At 40.6% G+C, this 22,842-nt stretch overlaps 1 protein-coding gene across 5 annotated transcripts in view; it reads left to right on the plus strand.

The window, feature by feature from the left end:
• Positions 1 to 22,842, plus strand: part of Arhgef28 (Rho guanine nucleotide exchange factor 28) — a 328,072-nt gene that overhangs the window by 194,217 nt on the left and 111,013 nt on the right. Inside the window, exons 1-2 of one of the 5 annotated variants that reach the window (XM_087209585.1) lie at positions 6,969 to 8,120; positions 14,479 to 14,541. The exons of 3 other annotated variants lie outside the window; for them this stretch is intronic. In XM_087209585.1, coding sequence (XP_087065711.1) covers positions 7,925 to 8,120; positions 14,479 to 14,541 — 259 coding nt within the window. In that variant the 5' untranslated portion in view covers positions 6,969 to 7,924. Of the gene's footprint in view, positions 1 to 6,968; positions 8,121 to 14,478; positions 14,542 to 22,842 lie in introns of those variants that run through there. One more of the 5 variants, XM_013069038.3, reaches the window with a different exon arrangement.

Here is a 22,842-nt window from a genome sequence, read left to right on the forward strand (position 1 = left end):
TGAAAAGATTTTTTATGACTCATTAATTGAGGGTACATGGTAGCATGCATTTGTCAGAACACAGAACTTTACAGCACAGGGAATAAACCTTAATGTGTGCAAATTTTTAAAAATTGAGGCAGGAAGATGTGACAAAGTAATCTATGCATTAAAAATTTATGAAACAAACTGAAGGCGGATTATTTGAGGGAGAAGGTGCAGACTTAAATAACTTTGAAAATGAGTGAAATTTGTAAGAATAAAGTCATAATAAACTATATAGAAGCACTGTGCTCTAGTTGTAAAGTTTTTTTCTCACAGGAATGCAGATTAACAATTCTAGTACCACTATACAGATACCCTGGAATTGGATGATGGACAGTTGGTGCCAGGTTTCTCACTGTTGCAGTGGGAGCCTAAAGATAAGCAAAACGAGGAGGGTGGGATGAACCACGTAATCAAGTTACCAAATGCGGTCAGGTTTGCCTGCTGTGCAGTATGCCATTCCCTGAAGTGACAAGTTTTGCAAAAGACAAAGAATTTATTTATGAGTTGACCAAACTTGAGGATCCCCAATGGTCAAATCTACCTCCCAGGAGAGAGGGTTTTGAGGTATTTATGGTGATCTTAGGGGTAGGGGAAGGTGATTGGAGGTAAATTAGTGATTTGTGCATGATTATCAGAGCACGGCTCTTGACGGGATGCTTGCTCAGAAAATGGCAGTGTTGCATGCTCTGAGGGTGGAGTTTTCGGCCCTTTGATGTCAGGTGATCACCCAATAGACCTTTGTGCAAGCCCAAGTGAAGAGCTGGTGGTTTCAAACAGTTTAAGGTACTTCCAGGTTCCTGAAGAACAATTTAGGCAATTATTAGCATCCTAACCCACAAATCAGAGGTGTTACCCATAGCAAAGCTAATGAATGAGGCTGTACTGCTTAGCTATGTGACCTCCAAAATTGTGATAAAAGCAAATAACTAAAACCTAGAGGGTTTGTTCAACTTTTTCCTTGGTTTCAGGAATAGATTAGACCTGTACACACAGTATACACTTACCTATATGGTTTCACATACTGTATAAATATTTGTGGATGTACATATACGCATAGGTTATACACTCATATATTTTGTTACTCTGCCAGTTGAAAGTGCCTCAAAAAAATCCCAGTGGTGTATACAAGATAAGCCTGCCCTTCTTTTAAAAATCAGTATTATCCATCATGTTTTATGGAAATTTTAGCTTCAGTAATATGAAATTAATAAATAGTTTAGAGTTGATGTTAAAATTAATTATTTAAATGTTCCTTTGATACATCATAATTAACTTACTTGCATGTGCTTAACTGTATAAAAGTCTATAAAACATGAACTTGAACTTTGAATTTTAAGTGATAAAAATATCTGTGAATATTTATGTAAGAAACTTGGTTTAAGAAAATTGGAATTGGAATACAATCAAGGAAAACTTAAAATGTAATTTTAGATGTTGCTTTCCCTAAGCCTATGAATTCTTCCTACCATGAAGAATTTCTTTTTCCTTAGGCTACAACAAGAGCTTTTTCTACCCCTCAACTCTCTCTCTGTCCAGACTCTTGGCTCACATTCGTGCTTCTCCCACCTCTAGCGTTCCTCACGTCCACAGTCCACAGTCCTCACTTCCAGGGCAAGGAAGGCTCCTCAGCTGCTTTCTCCTCCTCCTCCTCCTCCTCCTCCTCCTTCTTCTTCTTTTTTTTTTTTTGTTTGTTTTCTTGGTATGATGTTCTTGGAACTTCTTGCACATTGCCCTCTTGCAGTTTTGAAAAAAAAATAATGAAAGGAAACTTTAATGAAAGGAAATTTTATTTATACTTAGTATTTAAAGCTGGTTAAAAATTTAAGTTCCTTGCTGTTGTAATCTCATTTGTTCCTTACAGTAATCCTCCAAGGTAGAGAAGTTAGGATCCCATTTCATGTTTTTCTCTCAGTTTTTAGTTATTGTTAATACATGTTTGTATTACATAATGATTACATTCTTTGTAGGGAGTTGGTACATGGAAATTATATAATCTTAATTCTTTTTATCATCCCCTTTCCCTACCATCCCTCTCCTCTCCCTCCATCTTCTTCTTCTTTTTTTTTTTTTTGTGCTGGGGATCGAACTCAGGACCTTGCACTTACCAGGCAGGCAAGGTGCCACTGAGCTAAATACCTGGCCCTCCCTCCATCTTCTTGATTACCTTCCCATTTGAACAAAATCTATCTCCTTTCTTCCTATTATCAATCTTTTCTTTCGCTTTTCATTTTGGTTTCTCATATAAGAGAAATCATGTGGCATTTAAGCTTGTGTGTCTGAGTTACTTCATTTAACATTATAGTTTCAAAATACATGTATTTTTCTTGCAGATTACTCAAGTTTGTCCTTCTTTATGGGAGAGCAAAATAAACTCCACTGTGTATAAATGTCATATTTTTTATCCATTCATCTGTTGATGGACATATAGGCCACTTTGAAAAGTTAGCTATTACGAATTGTGCTGCTATAAACATGAGTATGCATTCAATGTAATATGATATCTTTAACTTTCTGGGGAAGATACCTGGAAGGGGAATAGCTGGGTCAAATGGAATTTCTTTTTTAGTTTTTTGAGAAATCTCCATCCTGATTTCCATAGTTGTTGTACTAGTTTACATTCCCACCAGCAATGTAGAAAGGTTTCTTTTCCCCTGCAGCCTCACCAGCGTTTGTTAGTATTTGATTTCTTGATGATAGCCATTCTTTTTGGAGTGAGATAGAATCTCAGTGTTTTTTAAATTTATATTTCTCTAGTGGCCAGCAATGTTGAACATTTTTCTCATGTGCTTACTGGCCATTTGTACTTCTTTTGAGAAATGTCTATTCATTTCGGTTGCCCATTTTTTGATTGGGTCTTTTGAGGGGTCTAAATTTTTTAAAAGTCCTTTATATATTCTACTTATTAACCCTCTGTCTGAGGAATAGCTGACAAAATTTTTTTCTATTCTGTAGGTTTTCTCTTTGCTCTGTAGGTTATTTTCTTTGCTGTCCTTTTTAATTTTTAATTTGATATGATTCCGTTTGTTGATTCATGATACTATTTCTTGTGCCGTTGAGATCTGTTCAGAAAGTCTGCCTATGCCTGTGTCCTCAAGAGTTTTACCTATTGTATCTTTCAGAAGATTAAGTGTTTCTGCTTTAATATTCAGATCTTTGATCCATTTTCATTTTAGTTTAGTACGTGGTGAGATATATGGGTCTATATTCAATCTTCTGCATGTAGATAGCCAGTTTTTCCAGCACCCTTTAAAGAAGCTATCTTTCCTCCAGTGTTTGTTTTTGGCCCCTTTGTCAGAGATCAAATGGCTGAATGTGCCTGGTGTTGTTTCTGCAACCTCTATTCTATTCATAATCTCATTTTATATGGGAAAACCATGGCTCAGAAAGAGGAGTGACTTGGCAAGGGCTTTGAAGTAAATAAGGGACAGAGTTGCTTTATATATATGTCTCCAAAATCCAAGAGTTAAAAAAATAGTGTATTAGTGAAGGTTCTCTAGAGGAACAGCATCAATAGAAAATATATGTATAATTATACAAGGTGATTTATTAGGTGGGCTCATGAGATTAGAGGTGGGAGAGTCCACGATGGCTGGCTACACACTGACCAGCCAGAGGATCCAGTAGCTGTCAAAGGCTGAAGGCCGAGAAGCTCACTCTAGCTAGAGTCACTGGTGCAAGTCTGCATCAAAGACTGAAGAAACTGGAAACCAGTGCCTGAAGGCAACATCAAAGCCTGGAGCTTTTTCAAAACGGGAACACTTCTTCCTTCTTCCCTTTTGATTCTATCCACAAGCAGGGTGGGTCTCCCTCCTCAGTTTGCTGGCCTATGTGCCAGGCCTCCACAGACACACCCAAAATCATGGTTACTAATTTTCTAGGCAGCTCTTACTCTTGATATATCACAATTAGCATGTTATCACAAATAGCATGTGGCTCCTTAAAAATATCAGTAAGACACAGTTCTTGGCCTCAGGGAATTTGGGGTTCCTTTGGAGGATAAGAAACCCCACAAATACTATAACTCCAATCTAGATATCAATATTCCTTTGAGGAGATTTAATTTTATCAAGGTTGAAAGGCGGGTGACGTGTCAGTTATATGAAGCAGATGGAGAGAAGTTTTCTCCCAGAAAGCTGAAACTTCAAAGTAGTAGCATCTTCTTTACATGATTGTATTCTCATGGAGGTGATTTTCTAAGTAAAGGATTTTCTGCTTAAAGTATGTGTAGTATGATAAAGGTGTTTTCTGTGAAGTTGTTTGCATTCTTGTACTCTAATGGTTATAGGATATCTGGTGACAAGGTGGCCTGGGAGATATATTTTGAGTTCTTCCAGCTGTAATTGCAATGAGGCAGTCAGCAGATGAATTTATCTGTTGAATATGAATGAAATGTAAATGACACCTTGAATTAATTTACATGTAATTATATTGAGACGATGAATAAAACCACTTTAATTACTATAGAAAACAATAAAGATAAATGACTGACATTCAGGAGAAAGTCTATGGTGAGAGAGAAAATGAGCTGGCCTAAAATAAAGTGGGTTGTACAAACAATATTTTTGCTCCACTTTACATGTTTACTCTGCATGGCTGCTGAGTGGAAATCACTTCATTCTTATAAAATATTGATATACAGAAAAGCAATTGAGAATATTGAGAAATCTCTTGATATTAGAGGTATTTTTACATGCATTGGTTGAGAAGGTTTTTTTTGGTCAAAATAATGAATAATTGATAATTTGAAATAGGAAGAAAAGGTCCAAAGGGCAGGGGAAGTGGGAGGGGAAGGGGAAAGGAAAGAAGGGAAAGGAAAAACTATGAGAAAAGAAAAAAATGGAAACAAAGTCTATGTAAATAGGGAAGGGTGGAGGGTGTGAAGGGTGCACAGGTAATGGGGAAAAAATAAGAACCAAGATGCATCATGTATAGGTACAAGCCCCCAATGATAAATATAAATGAATTGTATACCTAAAATGTACCAATAAAAGAATGTAAGCAAAAAAAAAAATTTCCATATTAACAATCAATTGATATGTAATTGGTCAACAAGGACTATGCTTTTGCGAAGTTAGATAAAAATGAATGCACCTGGCATCTGAGCTAATAAAAATGCTTTTTTTTTTTTAACCAGATTTTTTTTTCTTCTCTCTCTCTCTCTGTCCACACTGTCCTGAATTTCTTCTAATCTGTCACTGATGGTCAAGAGAGGAGCAGGTTGCTAACTTGTTGACTACAGTTATCCATCTTTTAATTTAGTGGGGCTCTAAAACTTCACTGAGCCAGAGAATGGCCTGAGATGGGGGTGGTGCTCTTTGTAAGTGCTGTGCAGATTCCTGGACCACCCTCAGAGATCCTTATTCCACAGGTCTCTGGTAGGAATCTCATCATTTGCATTTTAATGAACATCCCCCAATGCACACACACTTGCCATGATCCTCCCCCCATTCTGATGGCCTCTGAGAGAGCCTCCTGCCTGAGTACTTTGTCATGTATCTGACCAACTTAGTAAAACAAGTTAGGGATCCTGCATAGACTGTAATTCTTTTCTTCTGTTTTTAATTCAATCAAAAACATGTCTCTCTCTTTCTTATAACACCAGGAAGATATTGTAAGTATAGCATCCCTAGACTTTTAGCAAAATAAGTAGCTATAAAAACCACCAATTCAGAATTAGGTCTTATTTTTTTCTGTTTCAGAAACGTTCTATTGCAGGGATCCTTTGACAGTAGAGTTGAAGAAAGTTAACAATATCCTGACCCAACATTTTTATTTCAGTTTAGTGATTATCCATACTAGTGTCTGTCTTGGAAGGAGCCAAGGTCTGTGGACCTATGTACACCCCAAGTATTGTCAGTAGCCTCAGAGCACAATAGATTTTTTCTAGCCATAGCTACTATTCTTTTTACACATATAGATATTGTTGTGATAAATAACACATACATGTATTTAAAATACAGTGGTGCCTCGGTTTATGAACTTAATTTGTTTACATTTTTGGGAAGATGGCTGTGTTTGTGTTTGTGTGGGGAAGATGGCTGTTGTCGTGTCTGTCACCTGATGTGGAGTTTGTGAACAGCAGCAAAATTTTGCCAAACACTTATATTTGGGAACCAAATTGTTTGGAAACAGCAGCTTTCATGAAATGAGGTATTACTGTTTTTTCTAAGGTTTTGGGCCATGATAGGTATTTGTCATCAGCATGTATTACAAATACTACAGCTCTCATGTAAAGGCTGTGACTGACTAGTGTGAATTATTCATTAATTCAACAAATGCCTACACAGCCCTAGCACTACACTAGGTTCTAAAACTGAAACTGAGTGTAAAAATTCACAAGGTTTTGTATATTTTCTTATTAAAGATCTATGTGGATTAAAACTCTCTTACCTGATGTAAAAATTGGGAGTAATTTATCCTTACAAAGGTGCACCCAACTGAATAAGAAAAATATATAATTATGCCTCACATTAAAGGCTACAAAATAGAAAATTTATTCAAATTTCTTTTCATTTAGTTGTGATATTTGCAGGTATAGTAGTTGCATTTTGTTCTAGTTATAGGATTATGTAGCAATATAAAAATCACAGTAGTGCTGCATGTAATTCTGATTTTGACTTGAATTTGAATTTAAATGGCCTCTCTCCTCCCTGATCTTCTTTCTTTGCCCCTCACACACTCCTACCCAATCAGATAGGATTAGCTACCACTGAGTAGACTATGCAGCTGTTTTTTTTATACAGCATGGCATGATAGTGCCAACAATTTGGGAAATAATTGAAGAAAAGAGATGAATATTAATTAAGACACACACTGTCATGATCCAATGGATCTTCATATTGTTTCCAATGTTCTTTAGTTAATTTGGATGTAACACACACTTATAAAATGTAGCAAAGCACAGTATTTTTTACTTACTCCTACTGAAAGAAATATTTAATAGATTCTCCTGTGAAACTTAGGATAATTTCTTTGCAGACTTTGGCTGCTATGCTTGTTCTTATTTGGGGCATGTGTATTTGTGTGCCTGCAGACTTAAAGAAGTAAGTTTGAGCACTGCCATGATTTATGGGAAGGCAGTACTGGGCTGCACTGAATGCTAATCACTGGAAAGCGTGCAGGGAGACTGGGCAAGAATTGTTGGTTTGCAGCAAATTAGTCACTGGCTCTATTGAGATGGACTGAAAGTTTGGATTGGAACTATAAAGACACCAAAATCATTATTGACAGCCAAACTTAGTGGCAATTCAAGAAAATATCCCAGTTACACTAAATGGTCATAAATGACATTGTACGACTCTAACAAGATGAGTCCAGTTCTACATAGAAGTATCTGGCCACTTTAGGATTAAAAGAACCTGGGAGACTGATTGTTTGAATTATCAGAGCCGTTTTGGCTCTTAGATCCCAAAAGCTGCCCGAGATGCCGATGGTGGGAAAGAATGGTTTGCTTTGGAAGGAGCCCTCCCCTGAAGTCCCCTGGCCTTCCTGTGCCTGTGAATCAAGCTTTCTGGCTGTCCACACACATAAACCTCAACCTTTATCTCATACCACACAGGGTGGCTTTTCTGAGAAATGATACTCTAGCTCCCGAGCCAAACAAGCGCCTGTGTTGGAGGTTTTTCTTGAATCACAGACGGCTTACCCCAGTTACCTTCCTTCTTCGTTTCCATTTCCAGCAACAAGAGGGGAGTTAATGATTCATTTGCTCCCAGCGACCTTTCAAATAACTGGACTGCAGTGTATCAGCGAGACTCTTAGCTTCCCCCGCTGTCCCCCCTCTACTCCTCTGGTTTGGCTTTAATATTTACAGCCTCCTTGCTGGTCTACATGTCTGAATGCCTGAAGGAAGCAAAACATTTATTGCTTCTCCCTCCCCGTGTTTGGGAGCTCTTTGATGCAGCCTCATTCCTTCCTTTTACATCACTCGGGAGACTCGCCTCCTAGCTGGGCCCGAGTTCTTCCTGAGTCTTCACTCTTCATCTGTTCACTTCACCAAAACAAAAAGATGGATTCTGACTCAGACTCACCTTTTAACTACTCGTGGCCTTCCTTCCCCAAAATGAAGATTCAGCGAAGGGCGTCCAAACAAGGTAGATCACAGTATCTTTTGTTTCCTCCGGAGCCAAACCGGACATCTTCATATTTTTACTTTGCTTTTCTTCACTTCTGTGCCAGCCTGTTTTCAGAGGAAGTTCATGTTTATACATGTCTTTATAAAACTCTCGCTATAGAATTATGTTACAGAGAGACTTCTGGGGTAAACCTGCTCGTTCTGCCCGGGTTCCTTTCAATTTAAATCTACCTTTGCTTTATTGTTCATGTGAAATTCTCTTTGTGAAACATAAAAATTTAGCACAGCACGAATATTTGGGATTCATTTAATCACAGTTACCTTGAAGTTATCTTTACAACAAAAGAATCCTGTTGATTTAAACATGTCTAGCCTTTGTGAGATTGGAGAAATACACCTGAGTTTGACACCACTTTCTCCTTTCCGTTTTCAAGTGTATGTTAATTTTAAAAAGTGTACCTTGGAAATATTATTTTATTGATCTTTGTAGAAGCTATAAGGAAGATATTTGAAAAAAATAATTTCAATGAGAAACCCTGTATCTCTCCAGGGAATGCAGTCATATATTATAAAGTTCACTAAAATTAATGGCAAAGTAAGAAAAATCATTTTCTGCCAAAGGAAGAAGAGCCATTTGTGTGGATCATGATTAATAGCATAGTGGGTTTATATAGTTTATTCTCTCTTACATGGAAGCCACTGTCCTAGTGTGGGTCTTGGATCCCAGATGTTGTTTGGTATACAGCAGAGGTGCCCTGGGTAGCTGCACCACTATTCTGGCTGGGCTTAGCAGGTGGCAGTTGTTGCCCTCTGAGGTTTAAAGAAAGGAGGAAGCAGAGGAGCGGAGCAGAGCAGAGGTGTCCCTGAAAGTGAGTTGTCTCTCCAATTTTGTCTTTTGGGAGTGTAGCAATTCTGTATTCCAGTCTACAGAGCAGAGTGACCTACTGGGTCTCCTGTTCTAGTCCCAGAGGAGGAGGGACTCTAGCAGCTGTCAACATACCTGGTTAGCTTCAAGGATCTCTGTCTCCTTTAAACCAAATTACAGGTGTTTGCTTTCTCATTTGCTCTTTGGGTGGGATCAAGGCAATTCCAGGAATGAGATGAGCTGATGGTCCAGGACAGGAAACCTCAGCCTGATCACCTTTCGCAAGTTGCTCTGCTGCTATCCTTGAAGTGCTACCATTGGGAACCTTAATAGTTTGTATTCATCAAGCTACTCCTTGTTATCTTAAAAATCGATTTCTTCTTATTTTGTACCCAAGGAAAGTGTTCTATTTTCATTGATTTTATATATGCTATAAGCTAGGAATTAAAAATTTCAACATAAAACCCTATATATCTCTGGAGAACACAGTCATGTATTAAAGGGCCATGATACATGCAAGTTTCCATTAAATGATTCTAGGAAAAATATACATACAAAAGAATACAATCTTGTACTTGTAAAAGCAAGCTTGTATTCAAATAGAAAGTTTAGTAAAATGTTAACAACAGGCATATCTGGGCAAAGAATATATGGTATTTGTTATGCTATTCTTATTTTTTTCAGATTTTCTGTAAATTTGAAATTATTGCCAAATAGTAAATAATATTAAAAATGAAACTTCTAACTGACTTGTAAGAGAGGAAATACATGAAGTCTCCAGTGCTTGAGAGTGCACATTAGTTGTGTTCACTGAGAGCTCCCCAGGCAGAAACTGTCCGTGGGACAATCACATCTGTGGGTTGAGTTGCACCCAGTTACAGTTATGTTGGCTCTAATCTGCCTTATTTATTTTTGTATTTATATCGTCCAGCTGTCTTACTAGCTTGAGTTGTTGGGGGTCCAGGTGGCCAAACCACATGGAAGGATGAGGATTCCTGATTAGGAAGCCAGCGAAGGGAATGCATTAATCACACTCCCACTTCACATCCTGGGAAGTAGCCAGTTTGAGCTACAGCAGAAAGTCATAGCACTGCTATGTATAAATTAAAGCTAATTCAAATGAAAGCAGGTACCTAGGTTATGAAAACGATTAACTCTTAGCCACTAAGAAACAGAACACAAGTGAAAATAAGGCAGGCTGGAATCAGAGAGTAGGAGATTGTTAAACCGTACCACACTTTCTTGCTTTATTAAACAATGATGACCTGGTTGTGAAGAGAAGGACTGGCTATGCTGTAATGTCAGCTGGACAAAGCCCCAGGGCCAGAAGTCTTTAGAGCCAAAAGAGCTATAGAGATGAGCTGGCTCCACCACCTCATTTTCTGATGAAAACACAGGGTTCAGAGAGGTGGAATGAGGGAATTGTCTCTCTGTTCAACAACCATTTCTAGAGTGCCAGGGTCTTTCCTGGAAGGTGTGAGGAAGTGGTAACCCTGAGAGATGCTGAAGCTGCTTACAGGGGGACAGGATTTCACATCTCCCCAAACCCAGACATGTCACCTCCATCCAGTGAGAGAAACACCTAGAACTCTGAGTTTTCAGGCTGATGCCCAGCTGTGAAGAACTGTGTTATCTTGTTTCTTAGAGGATGACACAATCTTCAAAAATAAGGTGGTTTGAACTTCTTCCTCATTCTGTCCTTTCTAATTATACCAATATCATTCTCAGATGTAGGTTCCTGTCACCTGGGAAATTATGAAGGAAGATTTGGAGGCTGGAATTTTTGGCTGATGAGCAAATCTCTCTTGTGTTTGGTCAGAAATGTGCTCTTTTATTCTCAGTTATTTGTCTCCTATCCTGACCTTCCTTGCTAGTATTCCCTTTGTTTTGGTCCCCCTCCCATCCTTGTTTTTGCAGTTCTTTGAGAGACACCCAGACACATCCACATTACTGGTTTAGAGAGTGATGTGAAAATTTAGAGAGATTGTTTGTGAACAAGAGGAAAATGTGCAGAAATCCACTAAAACAAATGTCAAACAATGTAGCTAGTACATTTATTTTTTCCCAGTACTGGGGATTGAACCAGGGCCTTTGCAATAAGCTACATCCCTAGCCCTTCTTATTTATTTATTTATTTATTTATTTATTTATTCATTCATTTATTTCTATTTTGAGATAGGGTCTTGCTAAGTTGCCCAGGCTGGGCTGGAACTTGCTGTCCTTCTGCTTCAGCCTCCCAGAGTTCTGGGATCACAGGTGTGCTGTGCCTGCATTTAAAGGAAAAGAGAAAAAGAGGTACACTTATAATCAGTTTCTTTGGAATGATTGGTGCCTCAAGGGGAATGTGATGAAAGTGGTCAAAAGCAACCCTGCACTAAACACATTCCCAGGGGTTCTCAGAGGTTGCCCTTTGTCATTTCATGGGCAGCCCGAGGACAGGTTGTTCCAGGAGCCCAGTGGTTAATGATTGGAGTAGATCAGAATCCACAAACTGTTCTGCTTCAAGGACTCTAAGAATGCCTGGGTTTTTGTTTTGTTTTGTTTTTTTCAGTAGGAGATTCAACCAAGAAATTTAATATTTATTAATCAAAGATTTTAAAATATCGGGATTGAGCCTCACTTAAGGCTCCCAGAATTATCATCTAATCTTTAAAATGCATACTTTAGTATAATTCATTAGGCCCTGTATTAGTTACTTTTCTTGTTGTTCAGACAAAATACCCAACACCTGCAAGTTAAGGGAGAAAGGTTTATTTAGCTCACAGATTTGTAGGAATTTCAGTCCATAATCGGTTGGCTCCAAGACAGAGTGGCATGGCAGACAGGCATCAAAGAGGAGAAACCATTCATAGCAGGCAGAAGGTAGCAAAGCAACAGGGGACCAACTACAGCTCTTTCTATCCCTTATATCTTATCCAGGCTACTTAAGGCGAGTGACACTCACACCCTTAATCCTAATGCCCTTGATCCTAGCATTGCACTGTGAATCATTCACATACTCTAGATCCAGCCACCTCTGAAAAAGCTCCAGCTATGACCAGATGAGGCTTTGGGGAGACATCTAGACACAAGCTATAACATTCCACCCCTGGCACCATAAGGAATCGTGCACATCTCTTTATGCAAGTAGCATTTAGTCCATCTCTAAGAGTTGTCAAAGTTCTAAGTTTCAGCAAGACTGCAAAGTCGAAGTCCAAAATCTCTTCTAAGATTTAAGGCAAATTCTTAGCAGGGAGCCCCTGTACCAATGAAAAAAAGTTAAACACTTCCAACATTCAATGGCACAGGATAGACATTTCCATTCCAAAAGGTACAAATAGGGAGATACAAAAAAAATGGGACCAAAGCCAGTCCAAAATCTAGAAAGGCACACATTAAATCCCACACTTCCACTTCCAGCCTCCCTGGCAATCTGTGGAAAGTTGTGAATTCCAAAGGGTTTGAGTGGCTCCACCCCTGTGGCAGTTCTAGTGGTTATAGCTCCCATTGCTTCTTTCTTTGTTTGGCTTTGCTCACTCCTTGCAGCTTTCCTTGGATGATCCTTGTTCCTTGCTTTTCCAACCTTCTGGGGTCTCCACTGCACCTTTGGCTTCTCACACTGGCTTCTCAGGGTCACACTGCCTGACCTCCTAGGCCTTCTTCTGAAATCTGAGTGGAAGCCTTCCTTACCCCACAACTCTTGCATTCTGTATGCTTCTAAAACAAGCATCACATGGATGATGCCAAGGTCTGCTACTAAGCTGGATCAGTAGGCAGGCTTCCTTCTGTCTTGGCTGTAGGGGTCTAATGCCTATGAACCAAATCCTGAAGTACAACTTCCCTAGTCTGCTGCCATTCTGGAACATGATGTTCTGGGGCTCTCTTCTCAAAGTAAAGTCATTCACCTTAGCAACTCTGAGGCTACAAAGGCTGGAGTCCAGTTGGTTCTTGTAATGTCCTCAGGCCATCTTTTCTGTTGTCTGCTGAAATACTTGGCATTTTCTTGCTAGTCTTTTCAACGACCAATTTCTCCTCTGTTCCATCTTTGTAGGCCACAGCTCTACTGGAGCTTCCTTTCTAGGCAAACTCACAATGTTTTGAATCATTCTGCTGGGCTCTTTGCTCTTGATTCTCAATGTAAATCTGGCTAAAAGCCCCCAACAATAGCCATGCCACCCGCCTCAACATTAGACTTTAAGTTTCTTCTGGAAGATTAATTAATCCATTGCCCTTCATCTCAGTCTCAGGCAAATATCTGGACATGAGCAAAATGCAGACAAACTTTCTGACAAGGTATAACACACATTGTCTAGAGTGCAACAGCCAATGCAGTCCCTCTTCCCAGCAGAAGCCTCCTGAGCCTGGTTTTACTGGAAGAATTTCTATCAGCCTTCTGGTCTTCTGACCGCTGACCAGAATCTCCCCTCAAGTACCGCCTAAGGGGTTTCAGCTCTACTTTTTCAGCAGGCATCTCCTAACCTTTCCAAACTCTTCCCACAAGCCATTCTCAAAGGATCCTGAACTATATGGTCAGGTACAGTCACTTTTCTGGCACCCCACTTCTCTGGTACCAAATTCTGTCTTAGTTACTTTTCTTGTTGCTGAGACAAAATACCCAACACCCACTAGTTAAGGGAGAAAGGTTTATTTAGTCACAAATTGTAGGAAATTCAGTCCATATCTCTTTCTATTCCTTATACCTTATCCAGGCTACTTAGGGCAGGTAGCACTCACATCCTTAATCCTAATGCCCTTGATTCTAGCATTGTACCATGAATTAATCACATACTCTAGATCCAGCCACCTCTGAAAAAGCCCTACCTATGACTCCATGAGGCTTTGGGGGGACATCTAAACACAAGCCATAATAGGCCCCAAGAAATGTTTACAACTTCTCCCATTTTCTTCTACTCTACCTCATCTCATAGTGCTCTCTAAAGTGTGAAGTGTGAAGTACTTCCCCCTTCCTTTTACCTTTTGCTGGTGTAAAACCAGTCTAAAGTTACCCAAAGAGGTCATATAGATCAGAACACTTGAAAGCCTTGGAAAACTTAGGTAGCACTAAATTGTCTGTAGCCATAATAAAAATAACTAATATTATGTGGTACTTTATTAAATCCTAGTAAGTACTGTTTACTAAGCTATAATGGGTACTTGACATACATGGTATCTAATTTTCAAAATAACTGTGTAGTACAGATATTGTCTTTGCTTTGTAGGTGAAGATATTGAAGCTTAGAGCACGGTGATTTTGGTTTTTGTGTGTTCCCCAAGGGTTCTTGGGTTGGAAATTTGGTCCCTACTAGGGATGTTGAATGGTGCTGGGATCTTTAAGAGGTAGAAGCTAGTTGGAAATCATGAGGTCATTGGAGACACTGCCCTTGGGAAGGACTAAGGTATTTCCGTGGAACTCTGGTTAGTTCTCAAGAGACAGTTATTGTGAAAGAGAAAGACTGGCCCCTCTCCGCTCTCTGGCTTTCTTCCTCATGTGAAGTTTCTCCTTCTCTCACACGTTATCATCACTTTGGTGTAGAGCAGCCACGGCGTCCTTATCAGAGCCTGTACCATGCTGTTTGGACTTTGAGCCTCCAAAACTGTGAGTTAAATACATCTCTTTTCTTTGTAAGTTACTCATCCTCATGTTTTTTTGTGATAGCAACAGAAAATGGACTAATGCAGAATGTTGTAGTTATTTTCAAAGCCATACCCGAAACCAGAATAAAGAAGGAAAATAAATGAAAGAATGACATAGGAATAAACTGTTTTCCACCTGCGTAATTTTGTACAAGACATGCATGTTTGATGCTTTTGTCATCTTCATTTATTAGTTGGGAACTCTGATCGAAGAGGAGAAATGAGTTGCCCAGTGTCAGATCTGATAGGTAACAGAACCAGGCCTAGAAGTAGGACGTAGGACTTGAGAGGTTTGTTCTTCTCTGTATGTTTCAGCACCTCTTATAGAGGTAAATAATGGTGAACTTTAATAAGCTGTCTATGTTGGGGTCAAAAGGTACCATTGTGTCTCATCTAAGATCCTCCCTCTCCTTTGTGAATTTTTGAATAGGAAGAGAGGTGGCAGGGGAAACTCTAGGGGAGCAAGATGAGAAGGCTGTTCTGAGACCTAGGTGCCTCCTTTATACACAGATGTGGTACTTTCATACATCACTCATTTGGGGCTGGGAACAACTGGCAGATACTTAGAGACAAAACCAAGTGAGAAAAGGATGGGGTCTGAATGCTTCCAGCATGTCCTGGAAATTCCACAGTTTTGTTCCAGACAGAGAAGATGCAATTAGAAATACTGAGTGTGCTGGGAGTGAAGATCAGATTGTGGGACCTCTGTGTTGGCTTTTCTTGTGAGACAGGGTCTGGCTACGTCACCCAAGCTATTTTCTAACTCATGGGTTGCTCAAGCCACCTCCTGCCTCAGCTTCCTGCATGCTGGGACTATGGACATGTTCTATCATGTCTTGCTTGTTTTGGCTTTTAAAAAATTAAGCTCATTTAATGTTTGGAGGGTAGGTACCTAATCTGAAAAATAGCCCTTGCCACAGTATTGGAGTATGATGACATTTCAGAAGCTTTAATAATAATTTTTAAAGATGAATTACTTTTTTCTCATGGCTTACTTGTTCTTTTCCTCTTTCCTTTCCTACCTTTCATGAAGATTCATTGAAAATGCATGTGCACACAGGTGTGTATGTGTGTGTGCATGTGTGTATTCAACTCAGAAATTCCCTAGAAGACACCTGATGCCATAAGAGGAATAAGTCATGACAGAAATCTTTATTTAAGGAGAGAAATATTTTCCTAAATGAGAAGATTTCTTTGGCTTTCAGTGAAGATAGTGTTCAATCTCATATGGCATAGTTTCAATTCCAGACTGTGCCTAAAGGCCCTCCTCTGTCAGCAGAGACCCATTTCAAGACCTTTGGTAGATAATGTGGCTACATACCTCCTATGGCTCTCTTTAATTAAGCAAATACTTAGCCAAATTCTTGAAAGTGATTTTTCCCCTTTATTTCTGGATAGCTCAAATTCTTGGACAAATTCTCTGTAGGAGGAAAAGAGACAAAATTAGAATCTATGATCCCCATGTTCAGGGGACTCTGCCCCACTCCTTCTGGTTTAGGGGAAGTACCAGTGGTTACTTATTCGGACAGGTAGAAAGCAACTAAGTCCCATAGGAAAGATTAGGACAGTGACTGTTGAATTTTGAGGTAAAGAGACCAATTCAAGATTGAAAGCATCATGAAAGGGAAGTCATTGCAATCGCCTGTGGTGAACAGGCAAGGTAGTACCTCTAAGCAAATGGGTAGAGTCAGGAATGCATGGAGTATATCAAAGTGATGAGAAATAGCCTGCTGACTCACGGCATATGGAAATGTGGTATGATGCCAAATATTGCCTTAGTCTGGAGGGTTAGTTTGATCAGCCTAGCATACTTCCCTTTGCTGAACCCTTTAGGGGGTTGTTCATCAGGTGCTCTAGCCACAGGTCTAAATGATGCTGCCACCATCTCATGTGACGTTGCTTTCCTGAGTACAGTGGATAGGCATCCCACCCAGCACATTTGCTGGATCATAGTGATTGGCCTTGGATGGGTACATGACCCAAACATAGCCAATCAGAGTCCTTTCTTGGGAGTTCTCAAACTGGACATTGGGGGGCAATGTCTTTCTCTTTGGGTAGCAGTGCTAGAAGGCTAGAAGTGGAAGTTGTTAGCTGGGAGAAACCAATCTGTAATTGGAAGAAATGCTGTCAGAAGGGTGATAGGGTCCTCCTGGGTCCCAGGCCCTTGTTCAAGTCTCTGGCCTCTTTTGTTGCCAAGGTTCCTACCTCTCAGACATTGGACATTACAGCTTTTAGTTCTGTGAGCTGTTTTTATGTGCCTTCATTAAACTCCTACCCTCCTCTTACTTTTGTTTTAGCAAATTCAGATGAACATTTGTCCAAACTGCAATTAAAAATCTTCACCTTGCCCTTCAGGATACTGTTTGAGGGGCCTTCATCCTGATTGATAATCTTCCCTGAATTCCCACTGATTTCAGCATCATGTACTTTGTGCTTTTTGCCTGGTGTATGCTTTTATGATAGCCTTTCTCATTCTGTATCTCAGCTATTACTTAACATCTACTTATGACACTGAATTCCTTGAAGGTAGAGGATGGCTGACCTGTTGACATGTCTCTGGCACCTGAATCACTAAAAGCAAGACAGATCAGAAGTTGTCAACCCTCCCCTTTTCCCTCTGACAGCCAGGCGTGTGTACTGATTGACAGCTACAGATGTTGCTGTCCTGTAGGCCTGGCCTGCACCAGAAGGTCTGTCATGACCACAGCAGACTTAAATTTGAACCATGTATCAGAATTGAATTTTGACCAAATAGTACCTTGAATCAATGCTTGAGGTTGGGCCAATCAGCAGGCTGGAATTTAGACCAATTAGCAAGCTCAAATTTGAACCAATCACAAGACTGTTGCTCCTCTATATAAGCAGCAAATGTTCTGACACACTCATCTTCCCTGTGTTGCAGCACAGATACTTGTTCCAGTGGCCCTGTAAATCTACTAAGGATTCTTATCTAGGGAAAGTGGGCAGACTGAGTCACTTTAAAGAGAGCTATAAACACCAGGGGCTGCTATCCCGAAGAGCTCCAGAGGGTAATGACAGAGATCCGCATCCTTGAACATCTGGCAGCAGTGGAGATAAACAGCAGTGATTGGTGTCAGCAACGGGTGTTAACTGGCAGCAACAACCAGCAGCAACTGGCAATGAAGGTCAGCAGAGACCAGTGGAAGATGCTAAGAACTCGATAGCTGCAAGGGTTATCCATTGCTGCTGTGGACCTGACAGATGAGGGTGGGAGCCCAGAGCTGTAATACTAACTGCTGAGGACCCCTGGCACTCAAGCCAGGAGCATTAGCAGAGCTGCTCTTTGTCTTGAGAGTTCCATCTGCATAGAGCAAAAGGACCTTCTACTAATTGGTGACAGAAGCTGGCAGTGAATATTGAAAGTGTGGTGTGAGTTGACCCAGATATTCTCTGTCAATAATCGAACTTATCTTTGTGAAGTCTTACCTTGTAGGCACTGGGATAGAGGAGGAGAAAGAAATGCAATAGTATAGTCATTTTTGTTAACTACTCAGCATCTTTAAGTAAAATACTCAGCATGTCTGATTCTTCCACTTCTCTCCGATTTCTTGCCAAGCTGGTACTGAAGGTGTTTTCTTGCTGAGGCTGGAGGGTGGTTGGTGCTGAGAGGGGCCTGGTTCTTGAATCCACACAGTGCCTTTTGGGTCTTCTAGGTTTCTCCATGTTGTGGATTCATTGGCCTGGGGTCTTTCCTGAGGCATAATGGCTTACTATGCTTGCTGTTCTGCATCTGTGATCAAAGTCTGCAGCTGGAACCTTCTCCTTGGTGTTGATAAGGACCTGGTAATTCTCTTTCTGGCCTTGCCCTGATTTGGAGTCACTTTGGCTCTCACACTGTAAATCATTTGAACCTCTGTCCCTGGCCACTGGGCCACATACTTCCTGCAGAAATATCAGGCATAGGGTCTCTTCCTTTGTACCATGATAGACCCAATGGTAGGCAGTGGGTGTTCAGCTCAGCCATTTATTGATCCTCTCAGAGGCCTTTGGAACTTTGGGAATTCTGTTCTCATCACTTAAGCAACTGAGAGCAGTCCAGGGAGGCAGAGCCTGGTTCTGCTGCCTGGCTTCATTCTCTCACCCCATGTGCTTGGTGGTGGTGGTGCTCATGGTGGGAGGGGGCAGCCTGCAGGGTGATCTCCTTCAGAGCACTAGGTGGAGACAAGGAGAGCTCTCCTCTTCTGAGAGTGGCCTCAAACTCTCTCATGCTGTTCCCCACATGGAAGGAAACCTCTTGGCAGGGAGATCATCCCTTTATCCCCATCATCCTTGACAATGGAAAGCCTTGGTTGGGACTTTGTAGCAAAACCCATATCTAGCTCTCTTTCTTGCTTACATCTACAGAGCCACTCAGAATAAAGGAACAGGATTCAGGAGTTCAGTAGAGTTTCTCAACCAGAAGAAACTCAGAACAATTTGGTGGAATGCCAGCCTGTGCTTGGCTTTCATCATTCATTCATTCATTCATTCATTCAAAGTGTTCTTGTGAACACACAAAAAAATTAGTGAAGGAATTTACATTTCCATGGATGACTCTATTTTGCTAGCATGTTTCTTTGAAGTAGAACACTGAGGATATTTGGGTAGGGGCAAGAACACTTATGGCGAGAGAGATAAGCACTGGTTAATGGAAGCTTGTTATGACTTTTGAAATGAACACAATCATTTTTAGTGCCAATGTCTGCCCACAGAGTATGTAGGATTTGAATTATTCATCAGGTTCCTTGTGATGGGGTCATCTTCCTCATCTGTTTATATTTTTAGAGTGACTGGAGGTGGTCTTGACAAAGTCCTGCCACTTTCTGTTTGAGGTCTTTTGATTCTATCCTAATGTTTTTGTGATGTGCTTGGTTTTTCCCCCTCACTTTGCCAAATTTCCTTTATGTAGAGTAATTTGCTTTAGGCTTTGAAGAATTGCATCAAGAAGGAAAGGAATTGTTGATTTAATCACACCAAAGTCCACACACCACACATGACTGAATATCTACTTGATTGCTCAGGGAAAGCAAGGGCAAAAATGAGTTGTTCACACACTTGAGAGTCCTCGCTCAAATGTAAACACGTGCCCTTGAACACTACTTTGTGCTGCTATAATTAGAAATAAAGGCTTGGAGAGATTGGGGGAGATTTTTGTTATTGCCCTCGGAGGACCCTGTTTTCTCCCCCACTTCCCTCTATGCCTCTGTGTATTATAAGAGAAAAGGTTTGCTTTCTTCTTCAGTAATTTTGATAATTGTATCTTTCAAGAACAACAGAATAGAACTTTCAAAGGATCTGATTTTAGAGAACCAAGTTGTACTTGTGGGGAAAAGGGGATCTTAAGTGCTGTTACAGGGAGAGGACTAGAGAAAAGGCTCTCACTCCTCACCACTTGCTTTGTTGGCAGAACTGGTCTGAGAGGCCTGACTGGGTCCCAGGGCTCACCACCCGCCACAGGATCCCAGGAGGGTGAGAAAGGGCTGATGGTGCACTGAGCATTTGGATGGAGGTTAGAGACTCTAGGTTTTGAAGAGAGGTTCCTGGTTCTCCCCGAGCACCTCTTGGTACAGACTAATGTCTATAGAGTAAAAGCTTACACGTGACCCACAGGAAATTCCGGGGCTGAGGATAAGTTTAGAATTTGGATGGGTTCTCCTTATAACCTCAGGTCCAACTCAGTAGATTGAGGCCAGAAAATTTTCTAGGCCAAGACTCATATCCGAAAAATCCTACCAGAACATTAGAGGCAGAATGGCCAAAGAATGTTCACTGGAAATGTTCACTGTCTTTGTGGGGATGGAGAGCTTTTTTCCTTCTGGGTCACACTAAGACCACTGGTGAAAAGGGCTTTTTGTACATTTCAGATATTGGCACAGGTCCCTTTACATCAAGGAATCTGGGAAACAATGTAGTGCAGTGACAAAGATGGGGTTTGGTCCTGACAGCATTGGGATTGCATCCTGATTCACTCACTTAACATCCTGGGCAGGATAAGCTCTCTTCCTGGCCTCAACTTACTTTCTCGTTCCCTCCCTTCCCTGGTGGCAAGCACAGGTCCTTGTGCATGTTGGGGAAGCACACTACCACTGAGCTACACCTCAGCCCTGTTCAACTTTCTTGTCTTCAAAATGAATGTGATAACACTTCATGCGATTATGGATAATGCAGTTAGCAGGTGGTTAAAAACAACATTGTGTGCTCTTGGGGAAAACATTTCCAGTTAATACATTTGTGCATACATTATCTGATGCTGTCAACTTACTGGTATCTTATTTTGCATGAAATGGCACAGCTGTTCTTTTACATAGGAGGCACAATTTTATAGTGTGACTTTTTTTCTCACTTATTTTAGAAGTAAAATGGGTTACTCTAAAAGATCTGGAAAGTACATATAGTAAAAAGTTGAACATAAAAACCAGGTATATACTATTATCATATGGAGATATCACTTGGCATCTTAATTTATTTTTCCATTTAAATGTCGTGTTATTAAACAAAAAGAAATCATATGTTTGCTGTTTTATGAACATTTTCTCAGCAAGACTTATGCTGTCATACCCTGGCAGCAAGTCACCAGGAAGTAGGCAAACATAGCTAGTTACAAGTCATGTTGTAACACATTAATGAACCATCTTAACGGGAAAATACCAGGCATTGCTCAAATATCATACTCTTTGTTTCAAAATAAGACACTAAGTAACCCCAATTATTAAGCAAAGTGCCTGTGTACCACTTAGCAGGGTGCCTGTGGAGAGTTGCCAGTTACTAGGCTGTGTGACCTTGGGAAGTGACTCCAGTGCCACCAGAGTTGCTTCCTCATCTGTCCAATGGAAGCAATGAACAGTACAGCTCCAAAGGGTTGTTTGGGGGGGGTCAAATAAATTCATATATATATAATATAAGTTCATATATATATATATATATATATATACACATATATATATAATATCAAAGTGCCTGTTTCATAAGAAGCACATTTCTATAATAGCTATAATAGTAGTTTCCAGTATATTGTCCAATACAGAACAGATGCCCAATAGACACTGACTTTTATAGTATCTCATATTTTTCTTCTATTTCTTCCCTTTGGTTGTTTTTTTTTCTTTCATCTTCCTCCCATTGCTTTTACTTTGTAAATCTGCCTGATGTTGTCATTCCTTTAGCAAAACAATATTTATCTGATATTTTAAGAAAGGCATGAAATAGTAACATTCTTGGGCTCCCAATCCCAGAGGGCTGAGGAAGTGCATGGGATCTGTGCCATTCTGTGCAATCTTCTTTTAGGTCAGGCCCAACCTGGAAATTACTTGTCCTTCCAGGAAGGGCAAAATAAAACTCTGTTATCATTGGAGTGTGGTGAATGATCCAGGCAAAACAAAGGGTAACAGGAGGAAAAACTCAGAGGAGAAGGAAAGCCTCTTGACTGCACACAGACTTCTCCTGGGGAATAGGTAATAATGACCGGGCTTTGAGGATATGTTTAAGAGTCACTGATATAGACTAAATGCCTGGATATGGACCCAGGAGGTCATACACTGCTTGGCAACCACTAGGTACCCAGTAAATATTGAAAAAAGAAGAATAAATGGGTGAATGGATGAAACAAGAAAGTGCTACTCCTGTCACACCCTGGAAAAGAGCAAGAACAGCTGGGCCAAACCCCAGAAAACCTCTAGAATCAGAAAAGGTTACATCGCTAAAGAGAACATCCTCTAAGTGATACAAGTTTCTGCTTTTAAGGAGAAATAATTCATTCCTTCCATGAATGCTTATTGAATACTATATACCTGACATGATTCTAGCCATTGGGATTATAGTAAAGCATAAAACATCATTGTTATTTTCATGGGGCTCATGGGGCTTCCTTCTAGTGGAAGGAAATGGGCAATATATGATAAGTGGTATAAGAGAAATTAAAGGTTACAATGGGGCGAAGGGGTATGGTGGCAGGGTAGGGTACCCTGGCGTGTGGTGCAGGTCCTCCAGAGTGTGCAGGGAGTAGGGCTGAGTCCCAGCCAGGGAGGCCCCCCAGCTCGAGCTCCTGTGCTGGCTGGTGCTGGCGGACTCAAGTGGGGAGAGGCAGCTGGTGCTGGGCAACAGAGTCTGCAGAGCTTTGACGGGCACGGAGTCTGGCTGGCTGAACCCATCAGGCACTGTCTGCTCCCACGAATCCCTCTAAAGAAGGGAGAGGCCACTGAGGTTATTCATTAGCAAATACTCTGCAGGTACAGATACAGATGCAGGGCCCTCCCTCCGAAGCTGA

The sequence above is a fragment of the Heterocephalus glaber genome, unplaced genomic scaffold (assembly GCF_053883595.1).
Source record: "Heterocephalus glaber isolate CG9 unplaced genomic scaffold, H.glaber_assembly_v1.0 deba00001056, whole genome shotgun sequence".
In the NCBI taxonomy this organism is placed as follows: domain Eukaryota; kingdom Metazoa; phylum Chordata; class Mammalia; order Rodentia; family Bathyergidae; genus Heterocephalus; species Heterocephalus glaber.